The 13,195-nt window shown below is 42.2% G+C and overlaps 1 protein-coding gene across 3 annotated transcripts in view; it reads right to left on the bottom strand.

Annotated features, from left to right (window-relative positions):
* Positions 1 to 13,195, bottom strand: part of INVS (inversin) — an 87,780-nt gene that overhangs the window by 45,766 nt on the left and 28,819 nt on the right. For 2 of the 3 annotated variants that reach the window (XM_006031360.3, XM_025213006.1), the window contains exon 6: positions 549 to 844. In XM_006031360.3, coding sequence (XP_006031422.2) covers positions 549 to 844 — 296 coding nt within the window. The remainder of the gene's footprint in view (positions 1 to 548; positions 845 to 13,195) is intronic. The other variant, XM_025213005.1, reaches the window with a different exon arrangement.

Below are 13,195 nucleotides of genomic sequence, written 5' to 3'. Positions count from 1 at the left end.
CACAAAGAAAAGGGAAAAACATATTCCTTGCCCTCAGAGGCATACAAACAATGCTCTTCCCTACAGCTCCTAAGGTGACAATCATATCCAGGGAGTGGGGAAAAATCACAGGTATGGCTTTGAGGGAAGTTAGAGGTGGGGGAGGAGTTGTCACAGAGAAGGAAGCTCCCTGCATACTCCTTCTGTGCGCTGTGGGCTTTCACTTTTCACAATTTGGCCATGTCTATGGAGGTAAAATATCATGATTCCAAGTAGAATACTTAACAAAACAAAAAGCACCAGAAGCCATAATCTGCTTTGAAATATTTTGGATACCAAGTTTTACATACAATATAAATGTCTATAACAATGACCATGCAAAATGATTGAACTTGCATGCTAAAATATGATTCTTATCCAAATGTACATATTGATATCCTATATAAGTGATTTACATAATAAAGGAACAAGAATACAGCACAAGATGCTTTCTCCCATGATGGAACCAGTTAAAATCCATCCCTGAAAATCATTGCATAGTTAATCTGGCCAATCAAGCAATTACAAACCTTTCTTGAATTTACGATCCTCACCTAGAAGCTCTGCAGGTGGGAATTTCTCCTTCAATGTTGCTTTGTTTTGAGAACCTGTAGGTGAACCTCTGTTGCTTCTCCCTGCTTGGTCTTGAGACATGCTGCAGGAGAAAGGTCTTTTATTATGCACATCAGCTGGTTTACTAAATAGCTGTGCACTAGTGTAACTCTTCTCTCTATTTGAAAGCGGCTGCTGTACACAATTGAACTGCAGGTTCTGCATTCCCTTCTGCAGGTTGGCTTCTTTTCTCTTATTTTCTTCTTCTCGTTTCCTGTAATTAACACCAATAGTAAATGTCAAATCTAAAGCATGGATCTTCACAGAAATATGACAGACTTAACAAGAGCTCAACATCACATGATTTTTATAATTTTATTTTTAGCTCTGCTCACGGGAGGAACAGGTGCATGCTGCATTGAAACATCTTAGCTTGGTAAAAATGAACAGCTGAATTTGGGCTGTAACTGAATTAAGATAAACTGATATAAGTGAATTTTAAATCTGTTTAATAGAGGTTTTCACTGATTTAGTTAAATTGGTTTAAAAACAAGCTTTAATTGATCTACTGTAACTTAAGTTCTAAAATACAGAAACCACGGCCAGAATTAAACCGTGTGTTTTTTCTGAGAGTATAACTATCCAATTTCCTACCACTGTACTGACAGTGCCCTCGTCTTCCTTGTTCTTCCCCCAATGGTATGTTATAAGGTGTTCTTGGTGTTTGTTCCTTGTAGTTTTGGGTGAAGCTGTGAAGTGATAATTTTGGAGATTCCTTTGATTAATGATTGCCTGAAAACATAAGGGAGAGGACTTGATGGCTCAAGGGGCCATCCCACTCCTACTATGGCCTCCCAGTCCTACTACGTTCTTTCATATTACTTTAAAAATGTGAAGTTTCCTTGTTTAAAGGTTCTTCTGTGAAATATTTGCTAATGAAATCTAGTACAGGCAAATTTAAACATGCTAATAAATGTAGTTCTAACTCCAATATAACTATCTTCATAAATTTAGGAAATAATATGGGATTAGGTAACACTTAGAAATTCCACATACTTAGAAAATGTGGGAATCAATGACACATCCAACATTTTCTTCATAACTTATGTTTGCATTATTATTAGAATAGGGTAGTGTGGAATCTCCATCACTGGAAGTTTTTAAGATCAGGCTAGACAAGCTTCTATCTGGCTAGTTCAGGTATAGCTGATCACTTGAGAAAGAGGGACAGACTGGGTGATTCTCAAGGTCCCTTCCAGTCATATTTAATATGGTTCTATATGTTTTCTACACAAATTTTAACAAGTTTATTTATAACCTATATTTGTCACCTTAAGAAGTCTGTGTTTGCCCAACTTATCATCATGATCTAGTTGTTTTGTTCAAATTCCAATACAGTATCCAATATCACATGTATTGATCTTGATATGAAGTTCTATATAATTTTTTTTCTATCAAAAAGACTTTCCATACTTAATTTCTTTCATGCTTTCCAGAAGCTACAATTACAACCAAATCATAAAAAAGTAGGGCTTGAAGAGACCTCAGGAGGTCATCCAGTCCAACCCCTGGCTTAAGGCAGGATCATCCCTGTCTAAACTATCCTAGATGAGTGTTACCTAATCTGTTTTTAAAAACTTTGTGAATAGCCCTCATTCATGAGTACCAGGTATAATGTTTGAAACCTCAAAAATACCCACCCCCACTACTGTACATTAGCAAAGCAGGGGACAAAAGCACTGTCAATGTCCTCCCACTGCAAAGACTGGAAGTAGTTTTTAAAATACTCTTAAGAGATCCAAGGTAGGGATGTGAATGGTTAAATGATTACCCACTGTTTGCCATTCTCTGGAGTACTGCATGAAACTCAATGATCCTGCTATGACCTGCTAGACCTATGCTGACAGCTTAGGCAACTTGGGCAACTGATCAAAGCTTATGCAACTTGCATCCTAGGAAAGTGAGACAGATCTGAATGCTGTGGCTGAACCAGCTGAACTAACAGTGAAAAAACACATGGGAAACTGAGAAAACAAGGACTATCACAAGGCTTTAAGGTGAAGATTATGCTAAAAACCTGATGAGAATGCAGTAGAAAGTTAACTGGAGAATTACTTCAGGGAGACCTGCCCTTTACTTTTAGTGCTCAGCAGCACATGCCATCCCCTCCCCTGCCATTTCCTATTTCTTCCACTGCTGCCACTACCCCTAGCTGACCTTGGAGTTAGGGGAACTCCAGAGCCAATCCTGCTGCACCCCAGCAGGACTGTGCAGGGAGTCAGGCTCAGCCAGAGGCAATGGTAGTGGCAGCAGTTGGGTGGGTTTCCCCACCCTTAGCCTGCTCCTGGGCAGGCACAGAACACCCAAGGGGAAACAGATCAGGGGGCAGAGTGGGACTCATTTGCTACTGCTGTCCCTGGATCAGACCAGCTCCTCAAATGTTGTGCATATAAAATATACCGGTAGTGGCAAATTTCATATAGAACTAGCCAGGTTGTAAATGTTGGTTCATGGAGCCCTCTGATACTTTAACTTGCTTTCAGTGCTGTAACACCGTTTACAGACAGTTGACACATCAGCTGACATCACAGTATATGACAGGTTAGTTATGCAGTATGCTATGATGAGTTCCTGTGATTTATATTAAAATGTTAGGGAGAAGCATTAACTTTGTTTATCACCACTATCTTATTATGTATGCACTGCAGAACAACTGATTGAACCTGGATGCCTGAAAAGCTGCTAATTGATCTACAAACTGCACTCTTGGCAGTCTAAGGTACTTCAGTATTCCCTCCAGCATTGATAAAAGTGGCTAGTTTCAAATAATAAAATTGGCATTGCACAAACAGATAATGTGTGGGTGTCTGTCTCATGTACAGTATAGATCTCACTGCCATTACTCTGCTATTTAATCTGATAAATTAGACATTACTATTCACAGAATAGTCATTTTCCTTTCTTCAAAAAGAAGCCAACAGCCTACTATTAGTACCTCCTATTCAGTCCAATGTGACAGGAAATGTACAATCAGCCCAGAATGGCCTGAACTTTGTCACTCTGAGTTGTCATCTATATGTTGCTTAGCAGGTCAGCTCAAAAAACTGTAACTCCAGCAATATGCTAATTAGTATTAAACTGACACAGGAACTGGTGAGTTGAGAAAGAAGGGAGCAGATTTCTCCTGGAAAGGGTTATTTTTTGTCAAAATTTCTGATATAACTAGATATAATAAATAGTAAGTGGGGCAGGATGACAATGCTCTCATTGGCCCACTGTCTTATATAGAAAGCAGGTAGATCTGCACATTAAAGACTAACCAAAGTGTGTGTGTGTGTGTGTGTGTGTGTGTGTACACGCGCACACACAATCTCTCACAAGCTTCTGGAGGTTGAAATGAGTTACTGATCATGAAAGTCTGTGCGATATATATGCTTTGGTCAGTCTATAAAGAGAAAAATCTACTCTGCCTTCTACTTGACTTCACACTAACATGGCTAACTATGTCCCATTGTCTTTTATGCCATGTTAGGCTTTAGTTATACAGCAGACCCTTGACTTGTGAGGTAGGAATCTCAGAACCGTTCCCCTGCCACTCTTCCTCAGTCCATGTTTCCTTGCTTTTTGTTACTTAAGATTAAACTCAGCTCCTGGTGCACTGTCAGCATTTCCAGTTTGAATGTGCTAGGCAATTTTGTGCTGGGAATCCATGTATACATCCCAGAAGTTGCAGGGAAGATGAGAGTTTCAACTGCTGAACAGGAGCCAGTTAGGACTTCTAGCACCCAAAAATGCATAAAAAGTTGGTTTGTACTTTTATCTAACTAGGCATAGGTTCTGGCTTTGCTACTGGGTAAGGTATGTATCTTTTCCTTCTCCTATTAAGAAGAAGATTTAAAGTCTTGGATGCAGTGGATGTTGAATTCCTCATTCTCCATAATCACACAGTAAGTAGTTATATCACCAAGACCCGCTCTAATACCTGGCTTGACCTCCAACATCAATAGGGAAATGCATTATCTTGAAAACTTAAGATAATATAATCAAAAGAGAAATAGTTAAGAAGACTGACATTTAGAAGTGTCCTTCCTGGCTTTGTTGCTAACCTCCCAGTAAAATGACTGGGCAGTTAACACCTCTCAGAGCAGTTTTTTCCAGTGGTCACCAGATTCCCCCCAAAACCCCAAACTGCATTAGTTTATATTTGGCTGATTAAAAGTTTTCACTGCAACTCAAAAGGGTAAAAAATGTAATCCTTCCCCCTGCCCCGCCCGCCCCAAAATGAAATAAATAATTAAGTACAAAATTAAAGAAACTGATGCATCTTGAGCAAGACCCAGGATGTCATTCTCCCACTGTACTCAGCCTTGGTGAGACTGCAGCTGGAGTACTGCATCCAATTCTGGGCTCCACAATTCAGGAAGGATGTGGAGAAGCTTGAAAGAGTCCAGAAGATAGCCACGCGCATGATCAGAGGGCAAGAGAACTGACCTTATGAAAAGAGGCTGCGAGCCATAGGACTCTTCAGCCTAGAGAAGCATGGGCTCAGGAGTGACTTGGTGGCAGCCTATAAGTACATAAGGGGTGTGCATCAGGATCTGGGGGAACATCTGTTCACCAGAACACCCCAAGGGATGACAAGGTCCAACGGTCATGAACTCCTGCAAGACCATTTTAGGCTGAACATAAGGAAAAACTTTTTTATTGTCCGTGCCCCCAAGGCCCAGAATAGACTTCCCCCAGAGGTGGTGCAAGCACCTACTCTGGATACTTTTAATAAATATTTGGATGCTTATCTTGCTGGGATCCTTTGACCCTAGCTGACTTCTTGCCCCTTGGGCAGGGGGCTGGACCTGATGAACTCATCAGGTCCCTTCCAGCCCTAATGTCTATGAATCTACAAATCTATGAAAATGGTGTGAGGAGCTTCTCTCACTACTTAAGGAGTGTGGACAGATGTAATATGCCTTAAAGTGCTACAAAAAATGAAGGGACAGATGACACACAGCACTACTGCTTTATGAATTGGCCTGAACTGTAACAAAAATGACCCGGGACAGAACAGGAACAACTCTGAAGTATTCACTCTGAAGCCTTTTAGATTAGATTTGTTCTCTCCACCAAAGCATGATATGGACTTGGCCAGTCCACTAGGATCCCTCAGTACTCTGTTTCCCCCCATGTCATCACCATTCCAAGGTGGACCTCTTTGTGATTCCCTCAGGCTCTGCCCTGCCCTGGGGTCACAGGCTCTGTTTTTAAAGCTAGGTGCAAAGGCATGCCAGAGTTACTGTGTCTAAAGTCTTATGTCGGATCCATACTACTTACAAAAATGGTGCCATTGGATACCTGAACAGGTGCAGGGAGGCAGCTCCAATGTGCTGTAATTGCACGTGTTAATTAACATGCTCCTTCCAGCCTCTGTGTCTCATGTGTCAATGTCCCCGTGATTCAAAATGGTGGCAGGGAAGCTTTAACTAAAGCTAGTTCAGCAAGCTCTAGGTAAAGCACCCCTACTGCCATTTTGAAGTGCAGGGACAGAGACATGAGATGCTGTGGGTGCTTTAATTAGAGCAGCTCTTGGAGCTGCTGTAATTAAAGCCTCCCTCCACCCCTGCCCCCGCCACACCTGGAGCACATGTAAAAATGTCTCTTAATGCACTTCAAGCCAGTCAAGCATGATGGGTTTCATTGCTGGATAATTCAAGGTGGGTCTATGCATTGGTAGTCCTATAGACCATCAGGCACTACACACTATCTACATGCCCCCTCTAAATAGAGGTACCAAGTGAATGGACTCCAGCTCAGGTCCTAGTGTCATCAACACTGGGCCTACTGCCGTCACCTGGGCCAAGGTTCCCAATGACCATTGTTGCAGTGTTGTCTGATGTTGTAGTACTACTGTTTGTATTGTTGTAGTACTGATGTTGTTCCTGCTGGCATTGTTGTTTTACAGCCTGCACTTCATTTTGGCATTACTTAATTTAGAAGAGTTGTGGTATAAGGGCTTGTACCTGTTACTGCTGCTTCTTAGATGTGCTAATGACATGGCTTGCTGTTGGGCTCATAGTCATAGAAACTCTTCCATAGAAGGACAGTTATCTGACTCTCTGACATTGCCAGTTAGGTCTGTGTTGTCATCAAAATCCTACCACTGGTGCCGTGTGAGAGGGGGGTTCATCTCCTCATCTCTTTATTACCAGAACTATTCAGGAGAGTCCAGACTTTTCAAGGGCCCCATCTCTGGGTTCTCTACTCCCTCTGGTTGTTCTTAAATACTTGTAGTGTGAACTTCCCAAAGGAGTGGCAACACAGGCTATAGAAATCTGATTCTCCTTCCACCTTGTGAGGTGGGTGTGAAAAGGGCGCTTTATAGGGCCGATGCTAGTATGGGCCTGCCACTGTCTCTGGGCAAACTGACCACCTTGTTCTCCTGCCACACCTTGTTAGCATATGATTGAGATGTTAAATAGGCTGGAGGCTGCCCTTCAAGTGCCCAGCTGTAACAGGGCAGTGTGTACACCAGAGACAGGCAATTATTTTGGGCAGAGGGCTGTTTACTGAGTTTTGGCAAGCCATCGAGGGCTGCATGACAGGCAGCCCAGAGCAGATAAATATTAATTTAGAATGGCTTGGCGGGCCGCATCAGGCCCCCGGGCCACATTTTGCCCACCCTTGGCATACATGCTCCAACCTTCCCTTCCACATGTCCCATGCCTCACAGATGTCACACTGTGATGATACTCTGGCTCAAGGCCAGGCGAAACTGGGCATACCATTGTATCTTTATCATACTGCTCCTTTGGGGCCACACACCCACTGCCCCCCTCTCCCCAGGGCCTCTTGCACTCAACCGATTCTCACCCAGTCTCTTGCATACTGCTTACCCAGGCCACACTCACTCCACCCTACTCAAAGAGATCCTCAGGCTTTTCTCTCCACCCCTTGTTCAGCCCTGGCATGGTCTTTTTGGCCTCTTCAATGACCCTCACCCAAATGGGACTGAGTGATTGCTCAACTATGGGCCTACTTCACCCCTGATCCCTCACTGGACCACTATGCCCCTCTCTCAGGCCACAACTCTGACCCCTACTCTCTCTGGGGCCTGGGGTCTTCCACCTTGACAGGTACAAGTGCTCTTTTTCCTTAAGCATGCCTGACCTTCACTCTGCTCTCTCCCAGGGCTGGGACCATATACCTCTAGAACTTAGGTGCTGCTCATTCAGCATGCCTGGCCCCCACTCCAGGGTCCAACACCCCATAGGGCTCAGGTACAGGTACTCTGCATGCCTGGCCCCATTTAACTCTCCTAGTAACCCACCCAAAGGTAGGGGCAGGGTTCTGGTACCCCAACTCACCTTACACCGGGTAGGTTCTCAGTCCTGGCATTTAGGTGGTCCTGCCCACCACAGGCAGGCCTACCAGGCCTCTCTGTCCTGGCAGCATGCAGTTTTCAGTCGTGCCCAGGACCACTGAGGCCTCCTCCTTCCCCGTAGCATCACCCTTACCTCTGAGATATTCCTGGAGCAGGAGCTCTGCCAAGCAATGTTACTCCCAGCACCAGTGAATACAAACTGCTCTGCTCTTATAACAGAGCTTCCCAAAATGGCTGCCCTCATTCGCCACCTGGCAGCTCCCTGCTTCAGCACTTAAAGTAACAGACACCCAAAAGGGTGTTCTGTCACAGTGGGAAAAAAGAAAGATCCCTGCCTCTACTTCATGTTTTCTGGGTCTGTTTCCTAGTCAGCTTCTTGCCAGACTTCTGCCAGGACACTTCCTTGCAATAGCCTCATCTTTTCTAAATGTTAGGCTTTTATCCCAGCTACTGCTAGTCAATTATTCAAAGTTGGAGAAGGAGCTGTTCTGTCTATTAACCCATTTGTGCACTATTCCCATAAATGTAAGAGAGGAAGATAGGCAACAGGAAGGAACTTCAGTATCAACTATAGTTCACATGCAAAATTATTTCCTATGTTCTTGTTCTCACAGGCACAATAAATCAACCTGCAGACTGCCCCTGAACTAGTCATCTGGACCATGGGGCTGGATGATTTAGATACCACTGGCCTAGATAAATATGGACCCCAAGAAATAACATACAGAATGCAGATGAGGAAATAACAAGGACTGGATTTGAGAGAAACATTTTATGGAGGAAAGCACAGAAGAAATTCCAAATTTGAGGGGAAAAGAGAACTTGGTCAAGGAGGCCCTGGGAGTGGGGAGTGGGCCATCTGAGAGGTTAGCATGATTGCTGGCTGCTGGAAATATAGCGAACACCAGGAAGTTGCTTCAGGTTAGAAGTTAGCAAGGAGGCTTTTCTGTTATTTGTAAGTTTCTCTCCAGCGTAACAACCCTTTTCTTTTGTCTTTCTGTCTTACACAATAATCCTGCTTTGTCCTTTTACCTTACAGTTTGTCTTGTGATGTGTGATTTCAGGGCAGCTGGCAACAGGATGCATTCTCTTCCTATGGGAATAGCAGACCTGTTTTCTTTTGGAGACCCAGGGAACCCTAAGAGTTAATGGGGTTCTCCTCCATTAAGCTGTAAGGTCTGATCAGAGTACTGGTTATATCGATCTTTGCTGGGGGAGAGGAGTGTCTCCATGAGCAAAATCTGGTCAAAGCCCCAAAGCATACACAGCAAAGCAATGGGAGAGGACCTGGAGTTCCGCCCCCACGCCCCACCTGCAAAGGTGAGACGAGTTTGTCACACCATTTTTTCTGCATCTTGGTGATCTGGAAGGTGTGTTTCTTTTAATCATCAATTCTTTGCAAAGGATTGATTGTGCTTCCATTCAAGTCCATGGCAAAATTCCTATTATATTCACTAGGAGCAGACTGAGTCCTTTGTGGAAGCTGCTGCCACACCAAATAACTACTGTGCAGATGACTTGCTGTTTCTCTTTTATGTTTCAAAAATTTCCAAATGTAATGAAGTGGTGTTAAAAAGAGGCAAAATGTGGGACAAACTGAACAGAGATGTTATCTCTGTCCCAATTTTAAGCCTCAATGGGTAAACCAAAGTAACCCCAGGACCAGAATTAACACTGCTTTTGCCTGTTCCTTCTCCTCACCAGGAGCTGCACCTTCTAAGTTATGCTACATCTTCTGTTTTAGAGTCTTTCCACAGTTAAGGAGATATTTACTCTGTAAACAAAGTTTTAGCACTGGATGTACCCAGATGTCCTTGCTTCTTCCTTTGGCTAGTGTGAATGCAACAGATTGTATAAACGGCTTAGGTTCCTGGATCAATATAAAAAACCTGCCAACAGCTGATTTCTTCTTTGGGCTTCCCAGTACTGTTGGCTCTATAACACCCTGACAATTTTGATTCTTATTTAAAATCTTTATACTGTCTCCTCCTTTTAACTGACGTTGCAAGGTACCTCATCTATTTGGTTTCCTAACTGCCTACTTTAAAATTTGCTAATGTCACTTGCCACAGGCCAAAAAGAAATACATCTAGTCTTTTAAGTACTTTTTTCATCTTTGTACTTCTTCAAACTATTATAATTGAGGAAACTCAGTCATATTACTCCCCCCCACCCCCCCCATGCAACTCTGAACCTTACCAGATTCTTCTCCGTTTCAACAACTACTTTTTTTTTGGAATTACAAAGGCATAAATTCCATTATAAAGAGTTATTTTATTTGCAGAAAATTAGAGTTCTTTAGTTTTGGTATAGTAGTGTTAGAGTGATGTTATATGTAAGAGGCAAGGATTCCTTAGGATGATCCTTTTAATTGAACCATCTGCATAACTAGGATAGAGTTAGACAAGCTTTCAAATACAAAACATTCTTCATCAGATGTAGCTGGTCCAATTAAAGATATCACCCTAAGAAAATCTTGCCTCTTGCATTAGTTTTGATATCAGGTTATCTGGAGGCTAAAAAAAGCATCACTGAACTGGTTCATATATTGAATAATGACTTTTCAATCTGAAGAGTTAAAGATTTTATTTTAATTGAAAGGCAAGGTTCTATAGCATGAGATGACAGCCTCTGGAAAAAAATATTGGCTTAGTAAGTTGTCATGAACCAGCCTATTTGGCCTCTTATGACAGAACTCAATTCTTCCAGCATGTCACTCAAGTTGACCCTAAAAAGACAACTATTTCTCCATAAACTAGCAAGAAATTGCATGAAACTAAACAAAATCCCCACCATATTTCTGTACTTACTGGATGCTCTACCTGGTCAAGAATTCTGGCAATTAATGTGTGAGAGCAGAAGAAATAAGTATTCCTAGTGGCAGTAGGATTTTTCAGTTTCTTTGCATGTACATGCACTCCTTTTTGTTATCATCCTTTTGATAATGAGAATACTACTATTGTCATTATCAAAAGGATGGTAACAAAAGGAGTCTTATATTCTAATGACTTACGCAAGACTTTCTCCTACATCTATACTTTTGTACAGTTTTCTGCAATGAACATGAAATAGACATATAACCGATATGGTAATACATATAACTGATATGGTAATATACTAAAGCAGGGGTTGTCAACTGGGGGTACTTGAGATGGCCCTAGGGGGTATGTGCAGGTGGGCAGGGACGGAGTACCTGGCATGGGGAAGCTCGCACGCGGTGGCTGCTGTCACTCCGCATCTGCATCCCCTCTCCCGTGTTCAGTGTCCAGGAGTGTCCAGGAGTACACTCCGGCCATCGGGAGGTACAATGATACAAAAAGGTTGAAAATCCCTGTACTAAAGAATACTACTGAATCATTCTTATCCTGAATTTAGATACAGATGTTATTAGCAGTTACAAAATTATGCAACATTTTTAATGTCATATGCAGTATTTGCTTTCACTTCTAAGACTGTAGTTAGGTAAATTCTGTGTGATTAAATATTTCTTTCTGTTGGTTTTACCTTAACTATCATCCTCTACCCTCTACCCTTCTTTTTAGGTCAGTATCCAATTTTTAGAACCAAAAATTTTGATTTTGGGGATCAGAAAAATCAGAAAATTTTGATTTTTGGGATGATTTATATAAGCAACACCAATGTTTAAAAAAAACCAAACTATTGGGGAAGGGATTTTCTGTATTTAACAGAAATTAAAATCTGATTAACCTAAGCAGCAGCTCAGCATCATGCAGGATTTCCAATACAGTATGCATTTCTATGGTTCATCAAATCAGGAGAGATATTAGCTGGCACTTCTGTATCTAGGAGCAATGCATTTGCCAAGTAAAACTGCAGAATGCACAGATGGATCCACAAAATGGTGACAAAACATCCCCCCCAAGTTTATAACAGATCATAAAATTGCAATTAGATAAAACTTGTTATATGTGACAACTTGTTATGCCTGTATATTCCAATTGTGTTTTAATTCAATTTTTAAAAATCATTTTCTACATTTGGTATACAGACTTTGTCTTTTATTTACATCCAATTAGTGGCAGTTTCATACGTTTTATAAAAAAACTTAAGAATTCATACAGGAAAGTGATAACAAAAATACTCACAGATCATAATGACAGAACCATGTTTTATGACCTTTTATAAAGGTATCACAGATTATTCACATTATTTTGATCTCCCACCCCAAAAAAAAAGAAATTGGTAAAATCAGATTTAATCACACACAATGAAATACCATATTCCATGTAAAAAAAAAATCAGATGTTCAAGATATTCTCATAAAAGGCAGCTCTTCTATGTATGGATCTTCCATTAATTCCTATAGGAATTTCACATGCAGACTGCACTTCAGGTATCATTGAAGTCAACAATAATTTTTGAAACTTGTTTTTTTACCTTTGGTATTACTGGTCCTCATGGTCCATATATAACTAAATTACTACAGCAGTGGTATTCAAACTATCCAAAGACAGCACATTCTTCAGTTGCAAGATGTACCACAACTAATGTGTAAAAAAATATAGCCAATTACAGCTGTCCTTATTTATGTCTGGGCTCTCCAACTGGTAGCCTGTGGTCCTTATGTAGCTGTGAGGGGTTAAGTTACAGCCCCTGGGCTCTTGCACAGCTGCCATTGACCTCATTCCTCTGGTTACAACCCTCTGGGCTCTACCTCCCTCTCCTGGCGGATGCTTCCTGTCCTCACCACAGTTGGCAGGGCAGTCCAGCACGGTGCAGGGAGCTGAGAGTGAGTCTGAGCCCCATACAAGGGTGGGGATTGGGGCTGTATGGAGGCGGTGGAGATTGCACTCGTGCAAGGCAGCAATGTGGGGGTGCTCAGTGCAGCTACGGGGGGTGGGGGAGTGCTCATGCATACATACATTGCTGCAAGAGGAGGGAGGAATCACATCTGCATGGTGCAGCAGTGGGGAGACACCCAGTGCAATGGTGTGCAGGGTGCCTGTGCAGGCATGCAGAGCACCAAGGTGGGGTGTGTCCACATGGCCCAGCGGTCTACATTTTCCCTGGTGCAGCTCATATGACATGCAGCTCCCACTGGTGTGGCTCCCAGAGGCTTAGAAGCTGGACAGCCCTGATCTATGTCATAAAATGGAGATGTTATAGAGATGTTATAGCTTCATAGTATCTGCTCTTTGTGACCTCTTTGCAGAAGGAATAGCACACAGATACAGAACAGTATAATAGCTAGTGCTTTTACGTTCTTATGTTTTTCACTTCAGCAGCAGA

The sequence above is a fragment of the Alligator sinensis genome, unplaced genomic scaffold (assembly GCF_000455745.1).
Source record: "Alligator sinensis unplaced genomic scaffold, ASM45574v1 scaffold882_1, whole genome shotgun sequence".
Classification (NCBI taxonomy): Eukaryota; Metazoa; Chordata; order Crocodylia; family Alligatoridae; genus Alligator; species Alligator sinensis.
The sequence above is the reverse complement of the archived record's forward strand: the minus strand, read 5'-3'. Positions and strand labels throughout refer to the sequence as shown.